At 34.8% G+C, this 25,093-nt stretch overlaps 1 protein-coding gene across 1 annotated transcript; it reads right to left on the minus strand.

Annotated features, from left to right (window-relative positions):
• Window positions 1-1,999: 1,999 nt before the first annotated feature.
• LOC143236508 (atrial natriuretic peptide receptor 3-like) lies at window positions 2,000-23,288 on the minus strand. Its single transcript, XM_076474806.1, has 4 exons — window positions 22,622-23,288; window positions 6,802-6,968; window positions 3,428-3,562; window positions 2,000-2,017 (listed from the first exon to the last, which is right to left on the minus strand). Exons 1-4 carry the CDS (start codon window positions 23,286-23,288, stop codon window positions 2,000-2,002), a joined length of 987 nt encoding a protein of 328 aa, XP_076330921.1.
• Window positions 23,289-25,093: the final 1,805 nt, after the last annotated feature.

Below are 25,093 nucleotides of genomic sequence, written 5' to 3' on the forward strand. Positions count from 1 at the left end.
TAATTACGCACTCTGTAGGCTACAACATAACATGACATATGAACTTCTAAAGCAATAAATTTTTGTGTTTGTAATTAAGCACAAAGCTACACAATGGGCTCTTTGGGCTTCACTCACCAAGGGTATCGAAACCCTGATTATAATGTTTTAAGTACGCAGACATAACACTGTGTCTCTGGGGGAGGAAGCAAGAAATACAAATATTCGTTACTCTTAAACTTGGTTTTATTTAATCTTAAAAGAGAACATTTTCGAAACCCTTGCGAAAGTGCATCTAGTATACAAATTATAGGACAATAGGTTTAATTATAAGATATGGAAACAAAAGTGATTAAGTAAATACGATTTGTTTTTCTTGTTGTTGTTTTTTTTAACTTCGCGCACACCTGCCCGAAGCCTATCTGCGCTAGCCATCACTAATTTAGTTGTGAAAGACTAGAGGGTTTGTTTTGTTTGTTTTTGAATTTCGCACAAAGCTGCTCGAGGGCTATCTGTGCTAGCCGTCCCTAATTTAGCAGTGTAAGACAGGAAGAAAGTCATCACCACCCACCGCCAACTCTTGGGCTACTCTTTTACCAACGAATAGTGGGATTGACCGTCACATTATAACTCCCCCACGGGTGGGAGGGCAAGCATGTTTGGCGCGACGGGGATGCGAACCCGCGACCCTCAGATTACGAGTTGCACGCCTTAACACGCTTGGCCATGCCGGGCCAAGACTAGAGGGAAGGCACCTAAGTAACACCACCCACCATCAGCTGTTGTGCTACTCTTTTGCCAAAGAATATTGGGAATGATCGTCACATTATAACGCCCCCACGGCTGAAAGGGCGAGTATATTTGATGGGACAGGAATTCGAGCCCGCGACCCTTGGATTGCGAATTAAGAAATGTTGCATCTGATGCCTACCAATTATTTTTTAATTATTTTCTCCCTAAAATTAATGAAGGCAGTCATGTCTGACAAAAGCCAGACCGAACAGTTTCTGTTCCTCATTTTCTACTCTTAAAGTCCTTCAATGTAGCCTCCACCCTGTTGACTCGGCGCAGATCCGTGGGCTTATAATGTTAAAACTCTGGTTTGAATATCTGAGGTTCAAAAATTCACAGATAGTTTATTGTGTAGCTTTGCGCCTAACAACAAACAGATGTAGTTTTCCTACATCTCACATTACTTCAGCAAAGAATCATTAATTTGAGAAATTGTTTTTCGGTCCGTTCATTTCTTTATTTATTTGTTTTTATTTCTACAAATGACCAAGGCTTGGTGTATTTTATTCTGTGGTCTCGGTTACTCAGGTTTGTTTCGGATATTCGTATAAAACCAGCCAACTTTAATTTGAGGTGACTGGTTAGGCATCTGATAGATATACGCGACTGTTTAAGTTAATGCTAGTGTTAAGATCTGGATAGTTTAAGTATAACGCAACTGCTGATTTTAGTTATTTTACAAGCGACAGTTTATCGCAGGTTTGTTAACGTGATTGCGAATCATAAGCTGCGTAGTTCAAACGTTGTGATTTAACGCTTGTTGTATTACTACGTCATATTACGAGAACGTTCTAAGTTTTTCTCATTGGTTTTATTGAGTATTATTGCATCATAATACCTTGCAGTGTGTGGAATGTTCTAAGGCCTCAGTCGGCCTATAAATGTACGTCCAAAATTTAGTCCGAGTTAGTTCGTAAATTAGTAAAAAATAGATCTGGGCTGCGTGATTGTGAATTTAGCCATAAAGAGCGTGTAGTGGCAATTTCTAATTAAAATTACCACAGATTTTATTGTAAAAACCGAGTAAAGAAGAAGAATTAGTCTTGTTAGATTGTGTTCTAAAGTAACTGAACCAGCCTGTGTAGAATTTAGCAAAAAAGTTACGACTGGTTATAACTCTTGATAGCTAACACTATTACAAACGTTTGTATATAGATGTCTGACTTTTTTAAACATACTATTCTAAAAAAGTGGACTATGTGCCGTTTGTTTATTGTTAAAATTATCACTAAGATGTCACAGATACCTAGTGTAAAAAATAAGACAAATACTACACATTCATACGTATAAAATCTGAGAGTATAGTTTTCCTAGCTCTGAACGACTGACAAAAATGAAGATCAGGCAGCCAATCAATTGCGCCTGCCATCACAGATTTGAACCTAATAATAGGATCAACTGTAAATGCAGAACGTATTTAGCAGCATTCCTACGTGATATTTGGATCATTCAATCCACAGTTCACATGCTAACCGCTAGGCCATGCTAAGACTAATATAACAAATCTGGTAGAGCTTACTGTAAATTTACATATATCCACTCTCTCAGCTATTTTTCTGTTGTTGGTAATTTGATGGTCAACTATGGATTCAGCACAATTATCTTTCAAAGACTGTTAACAAACGATGAATTTATTGCAATCGTGTCCGATATTACAGTTGTAACGGATTTCTTATGCATATTTATTTTTAATATCGATGTTTATTTTAGTTAAATATATATTTAGAAATGCATGTAACTTATATTTTTAAATGCGTATTACAAAAGTCCCGCCTATTCTCTAAATTTGTAGAAGGTTCTTGAGCGTAAGAATCAACAATATACAATGTGTGTAAGTAAAATACTAGTGATTGCCAGTATCATCGCCAACAGTAATTTCGAGAACCTCGCGCTAAATGTTTATAAATCGACGCACCAAGAGACAGTTTAATATTGTTGGTTTGCTGCAACTACAAATCTCAGAAACTACAAGTGTGATAAACCCTTATTAATCGGAAAATTATAGATATTTGACCAGGATCGTTTTTGATTTTGAACATTAAAAACTGTTTGACTTCAGCGTATTAACTTTGGGCAGTAATATTAGATATTTTTGTCGAGAAAACTTAAGTGTGAAGAAGCTAACTAGCTTTCCGTTAAGAGTAGTGTACCTACGTTATCAACATAGAATTAATTTGCTCAACGTGAACCGTGGATATATATCAAAATATATTTGTTTCAAGATAGAAAATCAATCTTATTGGCAAATACCATAAATTTATTACATGTCGAAATTTAATTAACTTTTAAATTTATATTCAAATTTCAGAGCTGACGTGTCGATTTTCAATCCATGCAATATTTCTAAGTATTTCCCACACTTCAAGCTGTGGGTGTGTTATAAGAGTGACAGTGAATCCATTAGGGTAGATATTGAATGGTATGGTGCTGCAGATTATCTGCTTTCTCTCTGATTATCAGTTCAAAATTAGGGATGGCGGTTAGATAGTCTGTGGTTCTGGCATGAACACAAAAAACATAAAAATACCTGAATGAAAACGTTGCCTTCCAAGTTATTATATGGGATAAGCTATAAATATTCTTCTTCCCAGGTGAATTTATCAAATAGCATTGAACGTATTCAGAAACAGTATTTCAAACAAATAGTGCTCCTTACCGACGTTGCTCTCACTGTTTTGTTAAACTTCGTTTTCGAACGACCTATGACATCGCGGACAAACTGCTGATATTCGGGACCTGTCGGTACTCGAAATTTGATTAAAAACAGAGCCTCATATATTTCTCGAGCTTCCTGTGTAAAATCAAATATTACAAGTAATTACTTTTAAATTTCACATTAATAACCAGAATTTATCGCTTGGAATAACAGAAAATAAACGCGTGTAAACTAAACTCAATATTTCATTTTTATTTGCTAAATATCTACTTTTCATGACATACATGGAGTCTACGTTTACAGCTAAAACAGTCTACAAGTGACATTTTTGAGTTTACAATGGATCCATATGTAAGAATAAAAAAAATACACCAAGAGTTACTTTTGAAGTTGTTTGACTACTTGTCAAATCCACTTGAAATTAGTAAAAAACACATGTACAGTCGAACCCTAAGTTACACTGATTCTTGTACACTCGTTTAATACGATGTGGCCAATGTTTCAACTCACGCGATACCTAGCTTTTCATTTACGCGATAGGTCGGTTGTTGATTTAAAGTCTTAAAGTGTGTTATTACACAAGATTGTTTTTGTGTTTGTTTGTTTTTTTAATTTCGCGCAAAGCTACACGAGGACTACCTGCACTAGCCGTCCCTAATTTAGTAGTGTACGACTAGTCATCACCACCCACCGCCAACTTTTGGGCTACTCTTTTACCAACGAATAGTGGGATTAACCGTCACATTGTAACTCCCTCCTGGGTGAAAGAGCGAGCATGTTTGGTGCGACGGAGATTCGAACTCGCGATCCAAAATTACGAGTCGAACGCCATGCCGGGCCTTATTCCACAAGAAAACTTGAATAAACGAAAATAAGGAGTAAATTGATTCGTGTAAATGAAAAACGTTTTTATAAATGCGACGTTTCCAGCAGACGTTTTTCATCAAGCATTGTAACCATATTACAATGTAATTAGGCTACAGAAGACCGGGAAAAACCAAAAACTATTTTAGTCTCTGTCAGGAGAACAGTGAAACTTAATAAATTAAAACGTGAAATCCTTGAACACTGTTTGATCTTCCAACTTAACACTAAGTACCCTAGTAAATTAAACGAAAGATTTACCTTTAAATAATTAACTTATTAACACTTCCTTTAATTTTCCCTCTTGTTTTCCCCTAACATTTTTACAGACATGTTTGGGCCTGGCATGGCCTAGCGCGTTAAGGCGTGCGCTTCGTAATCTGAGGGTCGCGAGTTCGCGCCCGAGTCGCGCCAAACATGCTCGCCCTCCCAGCCGTGGGGCGTTATAATGTGACGGTCAATCCCTCTATTCGTTGGTAAAAGAGTAGCCCAAGAGTTGGCGGTGGGTGGTGATGACTAGCTGCCTTCCCTCTAGTCTTACACTGCTAAATTAGGGACGGCTAGCACAGATAGCCCTCGAGTTGCTTTGTGCGAAATTCCCAAACAAACAAACAGACATGTTTACCTTACTTTACATCTCCCTCTTTAATCTTACCTTTGTAAACCTGAGGGTCGCGGGTTCGAATCCTCGTCACACCAAAATGCTCGCCCTTTCACCTGTGAAGGCGTTATATAGTGTTAGTCAATCCCACTATTCGTTGGTAAAAGGGTAGCTCAAGAGTTGGGGATGGGTGGCGATGACTAGCTGCCTTCCCTCTAGTCTTACACTGCTAAATTAAGGACGGCTAGCGCAGATAGCCGTCATGTAGCTTTGCTCAAAATTCAAAACAAACCTTTGTGAATTTGTTCCTCATATTGCTATTATATTGTCATTATGATTTACCTGTATTTATATTTCTAAATCCAATTTTACTTGTTCTAGTTATTTACATTGGAGCCAGGCGATAATTTCTCAGATGAATGATTTTGTTCTGTAATTTGTAAAATGGTTTATTAATTTGTAATTCCACCAAGCTGTAATTTGTGAGTCAATATCTCAAATAAAACTATTAATTCCACTAATTTGTGTTTAAGTATAATTTTATTACGAAATAAGATTATCAAATCTTGGTCCCAGGGTCCTATTTTTCACATTGTTTTTGAGTTACACTGTTTGAGCTTGAACGGTATTTTTCAGGAACGTATACCCCGTGTAACTCGTGGTTCGATTGTGCTAACAAAATATTAAACTCGAAAACAGTTTATCATAATTCATATTCTATTAATCGAACACACTTTCACCAATACAGTTCAGAATCATTTTAAAAACAGAGGACGTGTTTGTTTGTAACTTTTCACTCTTGTATCATTTTATATTACGTTCCAAGTGCAAGTTTGTGAAAATATAAAGTAATATTAAAATAAATACAGTTTAAAAACCGGCAGGTGTCAAAGCATTTTTTTTCACAATTTCGAATTTTAAACTGATTTTTATTACCCTATAGTCTTAAGTGTTCAGTATATAGAGTGGGGAAGAGTAAATCTCGAAAAAATAAATAAAAGTGTACAAATTTTGGCTGATTTTAATTTGTCTTCCAATTATTCTGATCTAAAATGCCAACTACATTAGGTAAGCACTTGCGAAAAAAATCGTCCACATGTGGCATCGAAATAGAAATTACACAGAGGCTGTAAGTTTACAAAGCACTAATTACAATGTGAACAGAAGTTCACCACGTTCTACGCCGTGTTTTTTAAAACAGACCTAAATTACACGAAAAATTGTCAATATTCACAAGTAATTTCATAATAATAACTTTGTAAAAATTGAAAAAATAACAGTGAACAACTTTTTGAATGGTTATAACGGCAACAAGTGACATGTTGGCCGAAATCATCAATAAATTTTTATTTCATTTTACGAAGATCTGATTATTTAGAGCTGTTTCATAGTATATTAAGTTTTCATTACTTGGTGCGTGTGTAGATTTAACAATTTGACACTTCACTGGAGATTTTGATTTCACACGTCAATAAGAATTTAAAATTATTTACTTCTCGAAATTTGATACCTCATACGAAGTACAACATGTATAGCTTCAACACAAAAGTATGCCGGCGAGTTATCAGACGATGTTTATAAATTAGGCTTACATATATCAATGATTTTCCCTTCAGTTGAAAACAATCGTTATCCGCAAATTTCTGTTACTACGTCATGTACCCATGGCAACGGCCTTGAAAATAGTGCAACGTGAATAATACGATTTTATCGCCCAGCTTCAACGAAACACTGAAAAATGTTTCAGCCAATCACAGCAAAGGATACATATCAGGAGTTGTATAATAATAACAAAAATTAGTAATACTCGTGCAGAAAATAATGATACAAAAATATGCGACATCTGTTTTAAAAACAACTCAGTTGAAGAAACAGTTAGGTTTCTCTCTTCGCAATTAAGTGGCACTACCTGATTTCGAGAATCACCTTTCTTGAACCATGAGAATTCTCTGAAGGACTTCCTATTGTTGAAAAGTTCGACGCTTAAAAAGGCGAATTCCCCATTCCCCATTCCAAGATCATAGGCTGCTAACATGATTTTTCTCACTGCTTCTCCAGTTCCGATAATTATGAACACTTGAAAAAAAATCAATAGAACAATTACATCTATACATTCAAAAACACAAAGTATTTCATAAATGGTGCCTACGTGATAAGATATATGACGTTAAACAAAATTAATTTCAACATTCTTGAATAATAGCATTCTTTAAGAAAGTTAATTTTCATAAGCTAAAGTAAGCTCTTTCTTGGGTTTTATTTTTAGTTGCATAGGCTATTCTACGAAAGTTATTCGGACAAGTGGTTATTGAAAGTTTGGTTTGGTTTTTGGAATTTCGCACAAAGCTACTCGAGGGCTATCTGTGCTAGCCGTCCCTAATTTAGCAGTGTAAGTCTAGAGGGAAGGCAGCTAGTCATCACCACCCACCGCCAACTCTTGGGCTACTCTTTTACCAACGAATAGTGGGATTGACCGTCACATTATAACGACCCACGGCTGGGAGGGCGAGCATGTTTGGCGCGACTCGGGCGCGAAACCGCGACCCTCAGATTACGAAGCGCACGCCTTAACGCGCTAGGCCATGCCAGGCCCCGGTTATTGAAAGAGAGTTTGGTTTGGTCTTTTGAATTTCGCGCAAAACTACTCGAGGGCTATCTGCGACAGCCGTCTCTAATTTAGCAGCGTAAGACTAGAGGGAAAGCCGCTAGTTATCACCACTCACTGCCAACTCTTTGGCTACACTTTTACCAACGAATAGTGGGATTGACCGTTACCTTATAACGCCCCCACGACTGAAAGGTCAAGCATGTTTGGTGCGACGGGGATTTGAACCCACGATCCTCGGATAACGAGTTGAGTGCTTTAACCACCTGGCCATGCAGGGCCGAAAGATATTCGGACAAGTAGTTATTGAAAAAAAGACAGCAATTACTGTCCTACAATGACGAGGTACTGTGTTTGACTATCACACTTCTGACGATTTAAATACATTGGACCAAAGGTATGGTACAATTAATCTTTATTATTTTAAATGTTTTATTAATTGATGAATGACGAAAAAACGTATCCCAAATTTTCACACTAATAAATCTAGATAGACTCTCTCTCACAATAGTAACTCTAGAAATTTGTTGGGGGTGCGTGGTGATGACTAGCTACCTTCCCTCTAGTCTTACAATGCTAAATGAGGGACGGCTAGCGCGGAGAGCCGTCGTGTAGCTTTGCTCGAAGTTCAAAACAAACCAAACAGATCAAAACAACAGTTAAAACCACAAGCAAAAGTAGCCAATAAAATATAATTGATGTGTCCTTCGTTTCATCATTGCAACTGTAGAAAATAAAAAGACATTAAAATCGGTGTTCTAAAATCATCAAAACGTTTGAAATGGCAAAAAAGATAGCTTCATAGGTAAATATACATGTATGTTTATATATGTTTTTTTCGGTTGTATTTATCTCACCAAGTGGTTTAAAGAATTCGCAAAAACAATGTAACTAATTTATTCTTCTGAATTACTCACCACACAAGCTGTTTAACATAGTAAACACGAATGTGAAGCTGAACGTATCATTTGATCCACCACTTGAAACTGAATTATAAACGGTTTTGGTGAATTCCATCACTCATTAGTAACTTCGATAAAAGTTGTACCAAAACCAATCTTAAATAAGCTTACAAGGTTTTCAACTTTACACAGGATGTAAAGCTCAAAATTGCTGCACGATCTATTGGTCGATAACGGTAAGAACACTATATTACAAATTGAATCATAATGCTGTCAGTTGATAACAGAAGAAACACTATATTACAAAGTGACTAATAATACTGTCAATTGATGGCAGTAGAAACAGAATATTACAAAATAACTGATAATACTACTAGTTGAAAACAGTTGAAAAAATATATTACAAAATGATTGAGAATACCATCAGTTGATGGCAGTTGAAACACTATATTTCAAAGTGACTGAAAATACTGTCAATTGAACACAGCTGAAACACTATATTACAAATGGAGTGATAATACTATCAGTTAATGGCAGTTAAAACACTATATTAGAAACTGTCTGATAATACCTTTAGTTGACAGCAGCTGAAATACTATATTACAAAATCACTGATAATACTGTTTGTTGTTGGCAGATGAAATACTATATTAAAAAGTGACCGTTAATACTGTCAGTTAAAGTATTATATTACTAAGTGATTGATAATACTCTGAGGTGAAACATTATATTATAAAGTGACTGATAATAATGTCAGTTGATAGCAGTTGAAACAGTATATTACAAAGTGACTGATAATACTGTCAGTTGAAACATTATATTACAAAGTGGATGATGATACTGTTAGTTGATGGCAGTTGAATCACTATATTATGAAGTGACTGACAATACTATCAGTTGATGGCAGTGAAAACACTATATTACAAACTGATTGATAATACTTTTAGTTGAAAACAACATAAATACTATATTACAAAGTGACTGATAATACTGACAGTTGATGGCAGATAAAACACTATATTGCAAAGTGACTGATAATATTGTATGTTGATGGCAGTTGAAACACTATATTACAAACTGACTGATAATACTATCACTTAATGGCAGATAAAACACTATATTACAAACTGACTGATAAACGATCAGTTGATGGCAGTTGAAGAACTATATTACAAAGAGACTGATAATACTGTTAATTGATAAAAGCTAAAATACAATATTGCACAGTGAATGACAATCATTTCAGTTGATATCAGTTGAAACACTATGTTAAAGAGTGAGTGATAATACTGTTAGATGATACAGTTGAGACATTACATTTCAAAATGACTGATAATTCTGTCAGTTGATGGAAGTTGAAACACTATTTTGCAAAGTGACTGATAATACTATGGGTTGATTACAGTTGCAACACCATATTACAAAGTCACTGATAATACTGTTAGTTGATAACAGTTGAAACACTATATTAGAGAGTGAGTGATAATACTGTCAGTTAAAACATTATATTACAAAGTGATTGACAAACCTGTCAGTTAAAATATTATGTTACAAAGTGACTGATAATACTGTCAGTTGATGGCAGTTGAAACGCTATATTACGAAGTGACTGATAAGGCTGTCAGTTAAAACATTATATTACAAAGTGGCTGATAATTCTGTTAGTTGATGGCAGTTGAAAATTATATTATAAAGTGACTGATATTACTCTTAGTTGTTGGCAGTTGAAACACTATATTACAAACTGACTGATAATACTTTTAGTTGATATCAGCTGAAATACAATATTACAAAATGAATATAATAATGTCAGTTGATGGCAGTAAAATCCTATATTAAAAAGTGACTGTTAATACTGTCAGTTAAAACATTATATTATAGAGGGACTGAAAATACTGTCAGTTGGTAGTAGTTGAAACACTATATTACAATGTGACTGATAATACTCTTAGTTAATGGCAGTTGAAACACTATATTATAAAATGACTGATAATATAATCAGTTGATGGCAGTTAAAACACTATATTACAAACTGACTGATAATACTTTTTGTTGATAACAACTGAAATACCATATTACAAAATCACTGATAAACTGACAGTTTGTTGCCGTTGAAACACTATATTACAAAGTGACTGATAACACTGTCAGTTGAAACATTATATTACAAAATGACTGATAATATTGCTAGTTGATGGCAGTTGAAACCCTATATTATAAAATGTGACTGATAATACTGTTAGTTGATAACAGCTGAAATACTGTATTAAAAGTGACTGATAATATTGTCAGTTGATGGCAGTAGAAACACGATATTACAAAGTTACTGACAATACTGTCAGTTGATAACAGCTGAAACACTTCATTACAAAGTAACTGACAATACTGTTAGTTTATAACAGTTAAATAACTATATTTAAAAGCGATTGATTATAATTTAAGTTGATAACAGTTGCAACACTATATTACAAACTGACTGATAATACTTTTAGTCGATAACAACTGAAATACTATATTACAAAATGTCTGATAAACGGTCAGTTGATGGTAGTTAAAATACTATATTACAATGTGATTGATAACACTGTTAGATAAATGATTATATTACAAAGTGACTGATAATACTGTCAGTTGATGGCAGTTGAAGACTAATATTACAAAATGACTGATAATACTACTAGTTGATAAAAGCTGAAATACAATATTACAAAGTGATTGATAATCATGTCAGTTGATATCACTTGAAACACTATCTTACAAAGTTACTGATAATACTGTTAGTTGATAACAGTTGAAACACTATTTCAGACAGTTTCTGATAATACTGTTAGTTGATAACAGTTAAAACACTATATTAGAGAGTGAGTGAAAGTACTGTTAGTTGATAACAGTTGAAACACTATTTAACAATGTGACTGATAATGCTGTTAGTTAATAAGAGATGAAACTCTATATTAAATGTGATTGATAATACTGTCAGTTGTAACATTATATTACAAAGTGGTTTATAATATTGTTAGTTGGTGGCAGATGAAACACAAATTATAATGTGACTGATAATACTTTTAGTCGATAACAACTGAAATAATATATTACAAAATGACTGATAAACGATCAGTTGATGGCAGTTAAAGCACTATATTACAAAGAGACTGATAATACTGTTAGTTGATAAAAGCTAAAATACAATATTACACAGTGACTGATAATCATGTCAGTTGATATCACTTGAAACACTATCTTACAAAGTTACTGATAATACTATTAGTTGATAACAGTTGAAACAATATATTACAAAGTGACTGATAATACTGTCAGTTGAAACATTATATAACAAAATGACTAATGATATTGTTTGTTGATGGCAGTTGAAACAATATATTATAAAGTGACTGACAATACTATCATTTCTTGGCAGTTAAACCACTATATTATGAAGTGAATCATAATACTTTTAGTTGAAAACAACTTAAATACTATATTACAAAGTGACTGATAATAATGACTGTTGATGGCAGTTAAAACACTATTTTGCAAAGTGACTGATGATACTGTTAGTTGATGGCAGTTGAAACACTATATTATGAAATGACTGATAATACTATCACATAAAGGCAGATAAAACACTATATTACAAACTGACTGATAATACTATCACATAATGGCAGATAAAACACTATATTACAAACTGACTGATAATACTTTTAGTCGATAACAACTGAAATACTATATTACAAAATGACTGATAAACGGTCAGTTGATGGCAGTTGAAGCACTATATTATAATGTGACTGATAATACTGTCAGTTGAATCATTATATTACAAAGTGATTGACAAATCTGACAGTTAAAACATTATATTACAAATTGGCTGATAATTCTGTTAGTTGATGGCACTTGAAAACTGTATTATAAAATGACTGATAATATAATCAGTTGATGGCAGTTAAAACTCTATATTACAAACTGACTGATAATACTTTATGTTGATAACAACTTATATACCATATTACAAAATCACTGATAAACTGTCAGTTTATTGCAGTTGAAACACCACATTACATAGTGACTGATAATACTGTTAGTTGAAACACCACATTACAAAGTGACCGATAATACTGTCAGTTGAAACATTATATTACAAAATGACCGATAATATTGCTAGTTGATGGCAGTTAAAACACTATATTATAAAATAAATGAGTATAATGTCAGATAATGGCAGTTGAAACACTATATTAAAAAGTGACTGATACTACTGTTAGTTGATAACAGCTGAAATACTTATTAAAAAGTGACTGATAATACTGTCAGTTGATGACAATAGAAAGAGTGTATTGCAAAATAACTAATAATACTGTTAGATGATAACAATTGAAACAATATATTACAAAATAGCTGAAAATAATGTCAGTTGATGGCAGTTGCAGCACTACATTACAAAGTTACTGATAATACTATTAGTTGATAGCAATTGAAACATTACATTAGAGAGTGTCTGATAATACTTTTAGTTGATAACAGTTGAAACACTATATTACAAAGTGACTAATAATACTGTTGGTTGATAACAGCTGAAATACTTTATTACAAAGTTACTGATATTACTGTTAGTTTGTAACATTTGAAACACTATATTAGAGAGTGATGGATAATACTGTTAGTTATAACAGTTGAAACACTATATTACAAAGTGAGTGATAATACTGTTAGTTGATAGCAGATGAAACATTATATTAGAGAGTGACTGATAATAGTTTTAGTTGATAACAGTTGACACACTATATTACAAAGTGACTGATAGTATTGTCAGTTGATAAGAGTTGAAACGATATATTAGAGTGACTGATAATACTGTTGGTTGATAACAGTTGCAACACTATATTACAAAGTTACTGATAATACTGTTAGTTTGTAACATTTGAAACACTATATTAGGGAGTCACGGATAATACTGTTAGTTATAACAGTTGAAACACTATATTACAAAGTGAGTGATAAGACTGTTAGTTGATACAGTTGAAACACTACATACCAAATGACTCATAGTACTGTTAGTTGATAAGAGTAGAAAAAGAATATTACAAAATAACTGATAATACTGTCAGTTCGTGGCAGTTAAAACACTATATTACAAACTGACTGGTAACACATTTAGATTGAAAACAGCTGAAATACTATATTGCAATGTGACTGATAATACTGTCATTTGATGGCAGTTGAAACAGTATATTACAAAGTGATTCATAATACTCTCTGTTTAAACAGTATATTACAAAGTGATTGATAATACTGTCATTTGAAACATTATATTACAAAGTGACTGATAATACTATCAGTTTGTAACAGTTAAAACTCTATATTACAAACTGACTGATAACACATTTAGATTGATAACAGCTCAAATATTATATTACAAAATGACTGATAATACTGTCCGTTGATGGTAGTTGAAACAGTATATTACAAAGTGACTCATAATACTGTCAGTTTAAACAGTATATTACAAAGTGATTGATAATACTGTCAGTTGAAACATAATATTACAAATTGTCTGATAATACTGTCAGTTGGTGGCAGTTGAAGCTCTATATTGCAAAGTGACTGATAATACTGTTAGTTGATCATAGCTGAATTACTATATTCCAAAGTGACTGATAAGCCTGTCAGTCGATATCACTAAAAAACTATATTACAAAGTTATTGATGATACTGTTTGTTGTCAACAGTTGAAAAAATATATTAGAAAGTGACTCATAATACTGTTAGTTGATAATAGTTGAAACACAATATAACAAAATAACTGAGTATAATGTCAGTTTATTTTAGTTGAAACATTATAATACAAAGTGACTGATAATACTGTTAGTTTATAAAAGTTGAAACACTATATTAAAGAGTGACTGATAATACTGTTATTTGATAACAGAAGAAACACTATATTACAAAATGACTGATAATACTGTCAGTTGATACAATTGGAACGCTACATTACAAAATTACGGATAATTCTGTCAGGTGATACAGTTGAAAAATTACATTAGAAAATGACTGATAATACTGTCGGATGATGGCAGTAGAAACAGAATATTACAAAATATCTGATAATACTATTAGTTGATAACAGTTGTAAAATATATTACAAAAAGATTGAGAATAATGTCAATTGATGGCAGTTGAAACACTATATTACAAATTGACTGATAATGCTGTCAGTTGTAACATTATATTACAAAGTGGCTCATAATACTGTTAGTTGATGGCAGATGAAACAGAAAATTATAATGTGACTGATAATACTGTTAGTTGATAAGATATGATACACTCTATTATAATGTGACTGATAATACTGTCAGTTGATGGCAGTTGAAACACTATATTACAAAGTGACTGATAATGCTATTTTCATGGACAATGCTGTGTTTTTTAGGCCCCATGTGCAACCCATCATGGTGAACGTCAACGACGTTTTTCAATATGACCACGCCCGTCCTCACACAGCCCGACTCACCACTGTCTTCTTGAGACACCACAACATCAACGTTCTTCCCTGGCCCTCCAGATCACCAGATTGAAACCCCATCGAACATCTTTGGGACGAGTTGGACCGACGTCTGCGACGGCGACAACCTCAATCGCAGACTCTACCTCAGGTTGGAGCAGCTTTGTAGGCTGAGTGGACAGCCATTCCATGGATGTGATTCGTCATCTCATCGCTTTCATGGGCAGGAGATGCCAAGCAGTTATTGATGCTCACGGGGGGCATAATCGTTATTGACGTTTAGTGACGTTAAACTTCAACTAGTGAGCGTGGACTTCGCCTTTGCAGACTTTGGATGTTCAGCAGTGAATGTGCCAAGTTTCACACATGTCATACAGAACTACCCGGAATAAACTTGTTAACAATATGTCTCAAATTTTGCCTTTTGCGTTTCTTTTTTGAAGAGTATATGTACATTTCGTGTCGTGAACCCACATCAATATAATGTCTTCCGGTGGGACAGTGGTAAGTCTGTGGATTTAGAAAGCTACCATAAAGGGATCGATTTCTCTCAGTGAACACAGTAGATAAACCGATGTGGGTTTGCTATGAAAACCACACCCACTCACTGCAATGTAATAGGTGGCATTGTTCACTCCGACTTTGTTTAAACAGGTACCGTAGTACGTGCATTATGAAACAACACGTACGCTTTGATTTGATTGGTTAATTAGATTTGAATAAACTTTACCACATTAAGAGTATCTTAACGGACTTGTTAGTGTAACGTGTCATGTATCACTTGTTAGTGTAACGTGTCATGTATCACTTGTTAGTGTAACGTATCATGTATCACTTGTTTGTGTAATATATCGTGTATCAGTTGGTAGTGTATTGTACCATGTTTCTACTCAGAAGTTTACAATTCAAACCAATTGAATTGTTTGTCAAACTATTCTCAGTTAACTACATTTCGTGTTCGACATAAGTGATCATAATATGACATTATTGTTATTTAAACTTCGGTTATTTATATTTAAACGTTGTCATGTGGTAGTTGTTACAAGAATTAAGTTTTTAAACCACTAACAACGATAAAATAAATAAATATATTTATCATACGACATTTAGGTCTATTACACACTACCATAAGCACAATGTTTTGCTAGGGTTATTAGATTTATACATTCTAGACCATGATTTTTCAAACTGTGCTCCACGGAGCCCTTGGGTTCCATCATAGTTATCTGGAGCTCAGGGAGGAAATTTTAGAATGTTAATATGTTTTCCTAAAACTATAAAACTGAATCAGAATACGCTGTATAAAACAGTAAAAATATATCTTTAATTTAACACGTTTATCGCGTATTGGGCCTTTTATTATCTCATTCTGCTCAATGCCAGACGATTTTATTTAGCTTACGGGAAGTTCTGGCTGCTAGTAGATATGGCACCATCTAAAGATTGCATGCGTCATTTTAGATGTAAGACAGACTAGTAATTTTCCTATGAAACATCGGCCAACCCTGGGTAGTGATGCCAACTGTCTTGTAAAAGCCAGGTCGAGATTAGCGGCTAAATCTCAAACGAAATGAAACATGACGTTATAGCTAAAACTTGTCCAAATTTGAAACATTTTGATGCAATTAGATACAGTATCAGTCGTTTAGATTCGATGTAGTTTAATTAGACAAACTTGGTACCAATGTCAGATGATGTCAGACGCCAGCATGACGTCATGTTTCATTTCGTTCGAGATTTAGAATCACGTCAGACCTGGTTTAATATTTTGTAATTTGGCTTTAAAATGTTTGTTAAAAATTGTAAAAAAATAATAGGCTAACCTTTTACTTTAGAAAAATTTATTATTCTAGCGACCTAGCCTTTTTTCCACACATTTTTATTTCTGACTTCTTTATGGTAACACTAATCGTAGGTCACCATGTCATTGTGTGATGATGAAACTTGTTTGTTTGTTTTGGAATTTCGCACAAAGCTACTCGAGGGCTATCTGTGTAGCCGTCCCTAATTTAGCAGTGTAAGACTAGAGGGAAGGCAGCTAGTCATCACCACCCACCGCCAACTCTTGGGCTACTCTTTTACCAACGAAAAGTGGGATTGACCGTCACATTATAACGCCCCCACGGCTGGGAGGGCGAGCATGTTTGGCGCGACTCGGGCGCGAACCCGCGACCCTCAGATTACGAAGCACACGCCTTAACGCGCTAGGCCATGCCAGGCCTACAATGATGAAACTCAAGTGTTTGAACGAGTTTTCATTAAGAAGCTATTTTGTGTCCTTGAAAATACTTGTGAAGTGCCATCCTAGGTCTAGACCTAATACGAATTCATTGGCGTTATCGTCGTGTGCAAGCACTTCAACACAAGATGATGCAAGAAGTGTCGAACCAAGAAATGAAAGAAAGCATAATGAAAGTTTTATTTAAATGGTTTTACATGGAGAGATAATGAAGATGGACCTAGTGCGTTGTGCGTTGAACGTGGAACAGTGTTGAGTAACATTAGCTTGCATCTTGCAAAGTTAAAACGGCATCTAGAAACCAAACACTCCCAATTAAAAAATCCATTTTCCGAGTATTTCAAAAGAAAGTGTTTGCAACTAAATGCAAGAAAAGCTATATTTCGCTAGTTTGTCTATCAGGACAACAATCGTGCTCTTATTGCATCACATTATATTATTTACCCGCATTGCAAAAGTAAATAAAGCTCATACAAGTGCAGAAGATTTGATAAAACCATGCACAAAAAATTTAGTAGAGTGCATGATTGATGAGAAATTTCTTAAAAACATTAACTCTGTGCCCATTTCTGAGAACTCGGTTTCTCGGAGAATCAAGGATGTGTCAGCAAATTGCTTAATGGAGTTTTTCGCTTCAGATGGATGAATCAACAAATGTCGCAGGTTAGCGATGTTGCTTGTGTTTGCTCGCTATATTCACGAAGCTAGGTTTGAAGAAGACATGTTAGTTTGCAAGGCTTTGCCCGATCAAACAACAGGCGAAGAAATGTTCAACTTAATTGATTTATTTATGGAAGAACATGAGATCCAACAGCAGCTTTGCTCAAGTATTTGTACTGATGGGACATCAGATATGATTGGAAAATTTTTCAGACGCAGTGCCACGCATAAAAACAAATAACCCCGGACATCGAGAGTATCCGCTGCTGTCTTCATCGTCATGCACTTGCAATGAAACGAATGCCAGAAGACTTAAATGAGGTATTGGATGATGCCATAAAAGCAGTTAATTTTATAAAATCAAGACCACTCAATACGAGGATCTACAGTGTACTCTGTGAGGATGTGGGAAGTTTGAACAAAAATTTGCTGCTTCATACTGAACTCCGATGGCTTTCTTGAGGAAAAGTGCTTGCTCATTTTTACGGACTGTGTGGGGAGATAGGTTTCTTTTTATCTGAATGCCATTTTGAACTTGCATACAAATTAAGGGACAAATGCTATATATAGAATGCGACTTACCTTTTGGACGTATTTACCTATCTAAATGAAGTGAATGTTACAATGTAGGATACCAGGATAACGTACTTCAAAGCACAGAGTAAAATGGAAGCGCTTCAACGTAAGCTAAAACTTTGGGATGAATGTATACTATATACTTACGGAAGAACTTGATTGCTTCAAAAATCTCACTGGTTTATTTAACTTATGAATAAATGTTCCTTAAGTAAAGATGCAAAAGTTTCAGTCTTGCAACACATATCTGATTTGTGTTCAACTACTGGGGAGTACCTCCCTCCTCATTTAGAAAACTTAGTGTGCATTCAAAATCCCTTTGTTGACCCTGCAAATATCAACGATTTGCTTTTGAAAGAGAAGAATAGCTTATAGAAATTTCACCTGATTACAACGTGAAATCAAAATTTCAGCAGGAAGAAATTACACAGTTTTGGATTCAAATGGCCATGGAATACCCTGAAATAAGTAACACAGCTTCGGAAATTTTGATGCGTTTTCCAACAACATATCTTTGTGAGCAAACATATTTCACTGTTTTCAGCTACAAAGACCAAATTTAAAAACAGGCTAAATATTGAAGATGATTTGCACTAACAGATAACAACCATAACTCCAAATATTGAACTACTTTGTGAACAAAAGCAAGCCCATATGAACCACTAATAAATTAATAAGTAAACTGTGCTTTTACTGATATAAATTTTGCACGCAGAAAATCTTGGACAAGTAAGTAGAAGTAAATTTTTTTTTAACTATTGATATTTTAAATAAATTTATATTGTAAAAGCTTGAAGCAAATTTTACCCGGTGCTAGTGACCGATTGTTTCTATTTTTGTGTATTTTTTGTATTAAGACTCCGTAATGTTCTTTCTTTCTGATGCGAAGCTCCGCAGGTCTAAAACATTTGGGAACCCCTGTTCAAGATTATCATGTTAGTGTGTGTATTCTGAACCTATTTTATCAAAAGTATAATCTATATGCTTTCGTTGTTGTTGTTTTTTACAGAATGTGGTCTATTTATAAAGGTAATCTTTTTTTTTTTACTTGTCCTCCGGTTTTAAACTTAAATAATAATAAAAACAAACCTCTCAACTAACGGAACGTCTAAATCAGATAACCAACAAATACATATATATATATATATAAATTTCAATTTTGTAGTTTACTTTATTCGTTTCGTTTTATAATTTCAGCACATTGCATTTTAACTACAATATTAGGTTATACTTTTATCACTAAGCAACGCGATATAAAAGCCATTACTATAACACATTGTTACCAAAACGCACTGACCTTCCCATGTATTAGACGTTGTAAGATAAGGAGCCAGGCCCGCCGTGGCCAAGCGTGTTAAGGCGTTCGACTCGTAATCTGAGGGTTGCTGGTTCGAATCCCGGTCGCACCAAACATGTTCGCCCTTTCAGCCGTGGGGGCGTTATAATGTGACGGTCAAGCCCACTATTCGTTGGTAAAAGAGTAGCCCAAGAGTTGGCGGTGGGTGGTGATGACTAGCTGCCTTCCTTCTAGTCTTACATTGCTAAATTAGGGACGGCTAGCACAGATAGCCCTCGAGTAGCTTTGTGCGAAATTCCTAAAACAAACAAACATATAAGGAGCCACTTCTTTTCCATCTTGTTTTTCACTAGATTGTCTCACAAAAAGATGCGCTCGCGCAGGCGCGCACGCACGTGTAAAGTTTAAATAGGGTTATAGGATTTTGTACTCATATTGTTATTGTTATCCTTCGTTCTCACAACTAAAGCAGAATTTCGTTTTGTTATAAGTATTGTGCATTGTTGTCAATAAAAAATTAAATGTGATTAAATCTTATTCTTCAAAGTTTTTACGGTTTTTTGCATATCTACACAGAGATGCCAACCATTACGATTTGAGCGTAATCATTACGATTTTGGTGTATACATTATGACTATACGCTCATACAGACAAATATTACGACTTGTTGCAACTCCCAAATTATTATATATTATATAGGCATATACAATAAAGTGATAAATTGTTCCCCCAGGGCTTGAAAGGGGTGAAAAGAAAATTTCTAGTGAGATACAAATAAATTTTGATAATAAATAAAAGACATAGTCTAAATGGCTACTTGCGATAATCATGTTTGTGCTTGAAACAATAAAAAAATATTTGTATCTCCGACGTCTACCAATACTTTGAGTGCGGTGCTTCTCCATACTGGGTACGTGGGGGGAATCCATAGTTACGTCATCAGTGCTTGTCAGCCAATCAGCGCTCGCGTAGATGGGTATTTCTCGTTTTCTAACCGGCACAGAAACACCAATGCGATCGTTCACAAGTTGGAAAAAAAAAGAGACCTTGTTCTCCAGATTGTCTTGTTTCTGGCAAATCTAAAAGGACTAAAACTGTGAAAGGGCTCTGTCTACAATCATTACGCTCAGTCATTTAAAACAGTTGGCATCTCTGTATACAGCGTATAAACATATATAGGTGTATAATATATCAAGTACCGTGATATTTCAATTGTCACCTTCATTTGTTGTTTGTTTATTAGTTGGAAGCATTTAAACAGACTAAGGTTCCATTTCATACAATCTAATTGAAAAACGACACATTATTTAATACACAAAAAAAACTATTTGTTTGTTTATTTTTGGAATTTCGCGCAAAGCTACTCGAGGGCTATTTGCGCTAGCCGTCCCTAATTTAGCATTATAAGACTAGAGGGAAACCAGCTAATCATCACCACCCACCGTCAACACAAATAGTGGGATTGTCCGTAACATTATAACGCCCCCATGGCTGAAAGTGCGAGCATGTTTGTGCGACGGGGATTCGAACCCCGATCCTCGGATTACAAGTCGAACGCCTTAACCCCTCTGGCCATGCCGGGCTAATAAAAACAATATAATCTTCAACAGAATCGTAATATTAAGAAACAAATTAACTGCGAAAAAGAATTATTATAAAAGTACTTTTCAACAATAATACCAAAAATAAGAACAATTATAGTGTATAAGACTCAAAAACAGCTGAAAACTTGTGAAAAATTAAAATGTTTAAAACTCGTTTAAGAAACTATAAATTCAGGAGTTTTTATATTACATTAAATTTGTTTCGAACATTTTGTTTAGAGAACACATCTTAGAAAATAATCTATTATAACTTTTCTTATATAAGCCAAAACGAAAGAAAAAAAAACGAAACAAAAATATCATGGATATTTGATAACATGAACATAAGATACAGTCGAACAAATATTCTGGTTTGTTTGTTTGTTTGTTTGTTTGGGATTTTCGCACAAAGCTACTCAAGGGCTATCTGTGCTAGCCGTCCATAATTTAGCAGTGTAAGACTAGATGGAAGGCAGCTAGTCATCACCACCCACCGCCAACCCTTGGGCTACTCTTTTACCAACGAATAGTGGGATTGACCGTCACATTATACACCCCCACGGCTGGGAGGGCGAGCATGTTTAGCGTGAAATATTCTGGACAAGTGGTCAATGATTTGGGTTTCTAACATGAAACTTATGCCATATCAATTTAGGTTTTAAAATTTGTACTTGGCTGACCTAACGTTCGTCACATATTCTACATTTTAACATATAGTTTTCGGAACTGCAAGAAAAAGACTTTATTTAGAATACAATAGTTTCACCCGTATTTCTAATAATATTAGTATTGGTGATATAACCTCGATCACAGAGTTTCATCTGAAGTCCTTACGTTGAGTAGCGCCCTGTTTGTTTGTTTTGGAATTTCGCACAAAGCTACTCGAGGGCTATCTGTGCTAGCTGTCCCTAATTTAGCAGTGTAAGATTAGAGGGAAGGCAGCTAGTCATCACCACCCACCGCCAACTCTTGGGCTACTCTTTTACCAACGAATAGTGGGATTGACCGTCACATTATAACGCCCCCACGGCTGAGAGGGCGTGCATGTTTGGCGCGACCGGGATGCGAACCCGCGACCCTCAGATTACGAGTCGCACGCCTTAACACGCTTGACCATGCTGGGCCAAGAAGCGCCCTTCGCTTTTAACAAAGTAAACGGTTCAAGTTCTAAAGTTTTGTAGAAGCTACAATATCATTAATACTGTTGATAGCTCTATTTATAGTGCTAGAAATACACCTGGCAGTGTTGTTGTTTTTGATTGGTTATTATTATTTAGCATGTTGATGGTTCTATTTACACTCTGTATTTCTATCTAGCCGTAGCAGATGCAGTTTAGTGTATTATATTAGCAGTAATATTCTCACCTCGTGTTTTATCCGTCTCGCTTTTTAAAATTGTGGTAAAATTAACAGTAACGTCTTCTTCGTCATATGTTTGGAATTTCACCTCCATATAGTCGTAACGTGTTTTGGCTACATCAGCCCGAATAGCTCCAGCAGTAACAAGTCCAATGCTCATACTCTTGTCGTACAAGACCACTGCGTGGTACCATAAAAAATGCTTTAACACCGCGAGTATCGTTCGAGATATCGCTACAGTATTCGCCATCATTCGCATATAAGTCGAAAATATTTTATCGTTGTTTAGCGAGGCATCAAAGCCAGCCGCAGTACAGACTGGGATGTTCCAATAAGAAGCCATTCGAGCAACCGAATCCAGGGCGTAACTGCAACCAGGGCCAATGAAGATACTTACGCCATGTGTAAAATACTCCTCCGCAGCAAGAACACCAGCGTTATGGGTGATACAAGCAGTGTAACCTTTTCGGTAGGTGGCCTGGAACGTGATATGAGGATAATCTCTGCGGACCCGAGAAACCGCCAAATCGACAGCAGGTATGACGACATCGTAATTGAACGGTTCCCGTGGAGCATCATGAACCAGAATACTGACTAACCTAGCGGTGTACTTTGTCTCTTCTCCATGTGCAGCCTTTATGAGAAAGACAGTACCGAACAAGATGAAAAACATTGCGATACTAAAAGCTCTGATAACGAGGAACCACATTTAAAAACTTTTAGGCACATTTCAGCAAAGATATACCTCCTTTCGATTACTGAGGTGTGGTTAGATAACCAAAGATTTCAGCTACTTTCCGTCAACTGATTCCTTATTGGCTGTTTCTGCCTGCGTCATCTGTTCTCTCGTTCAGTAGATTCGTTTTAAAAAGCTAGAAAATAATCCATCTCGTAGGTCATTTTCAAAGTGAAATTAGTCATAATAATCACCGTATTTCATGTCACAATACTAGTAAGTCGATTGTTACTTGCGTCTCATCGTTGGATATTTATTGTTATTATTTTTTGGAAAAGAAAAAAATGCTTCTAGTGTAATATTAAACTATATTTCCTCTGACGAGTCTTCCAAGGCTATCAATATATCTATACTAGAATAGCATTTAAAATAGCAAAGAAGTCAAAAGTGTGAAATTTCCCCCTTGAAACAAAAAACAATGTGATTAAAAAACAACGTGGTTTAAGCATCTAACGTGTACATGATTACTTACATTTTTATAAATTTTCAAGTATCTCCTCATAGCTTTGGTTTCTACCAGTGGATACTTATATAGAAGATTGCTAGTAGATTTACACTATTATTCCAAAAATGTCTTAGGGGTTTATTCGTGAAAATGATTTCTTAAGATTATTATAACTTTATTAATTTTCTAAATATTGTTTCCTATCTCTGTGTAAAAAAAAAAAAAACACTCTACCTAAGCAGTACCAATCACTAATATGCTGTTAACAAGCCTTATACAACGCAATTTAATTGAAGTATTAACCACCAAAATGTCATCAGCAAGCCTAATGCAATACAACTTCACTTATTCAAACAGTATTAACCATTAAAATGTCATCACCCAGCTTAATGCAATAAAACTTCATTTACTTAAACAGTATTAACCATTAAAATGTCATCACCTAGTATATTGCAATACAACGTAACTTGATTAAATAGTTATTAACCATTAAAATGTCATCAGCTACTCTGTTGCAATACAACGTAACTTGATTAAATAGTTATTAACCATTAAAATGTCATCAGCTACTCTGTTGCAATACAACGTAACTTGATTAAATAGTTATTAACCATTAAAATGTCATCAGCTACTCTGTTGCAATACAACGTAACTTGATTAAATAGTTATTAACCATTAAAATGTCATCAGCTAGTCTGTTGCAATACAACTTCATTTAAGTAAACAGTTATTAATAACCAAAATTTTATCAACAGACTTATTGCAATACAGCTTTAATAGCAACATCCATCAAAATGGTACCTGCAATCCTAAATTAACATAATTTTACTCTAATGACATCAACCATTAACATATGAATCTTCAATACTGACTGTTAAGTGTAATATAATACAACTTTACTGACCATTAGCACGTGATTTGGAAATGTACGGCGCATTGCACGTTAGAATCTAAAAACAGAAAATTAGTGGAAAAACGACAAAACTCAATATTTTTTCCAGTGACAAACTTTCCATTGTCTTGCATAGCTAGGTGATAAGGATATTCGACTCGCAACCTTAGGGACACGGGTTCGAATCTCCGTCACAAAAAAAACATGCTTGCCCTTTCAGCCGTGGGGGCGTTATAATGTGTAAGCAATTTCACTATTCGTTAGTAAAAGAGTAACCCAAAAGTTGGCGGTGGGTGGTGATAACTAGTTGCCTTTCCTCTAGTCTTACACTGTTAAATTATGGACGGCTAGTGCAGGTAACCCTCGTGTATCTTTGCGCAAAGTTAAAAAACAAACAAACAAACA

This window comes from Tachypleus tridentatus, chromosome 13 (genome assembly GCF_004210375.1).
Source record: "Tachypleus tridentatus isolate NWPU-2018 chromosome 13, ASM421037v1, whole genome shotgun sequence".
Lineage (NCBI taxonomy): Eukaryota > Metazoa > Arthropoda > Merostomata > Xiphosura > Limulidae > Tachypleus > Tachypleus tridentatus.

Excerpts from the sequence above, each read along its gene's own strand:
- LOC143236508 (XM_076474806.1), bottom strand. The coding sequence starts at position 23,288 with ATGTTTTTCATCTTGTTCGGTACTGTCTTTCTCATAAAGGCTGCACAT. Across the intron at positions 6,969-22,621 it reads CGAGACGGATAAAACACGAG|TGTTCATAATTATCGGAACT; the intron begins GTGAGAATATTA and ends TTTTTTTTCAAG. Across the intron at positions 3,563-6,801 it reads AAGGTGATTCTCGAAATCAG|GAAGCTCGAGAAATATATGA; the intron begins GTAGTGCCACTT and ends GATTTTACACAG.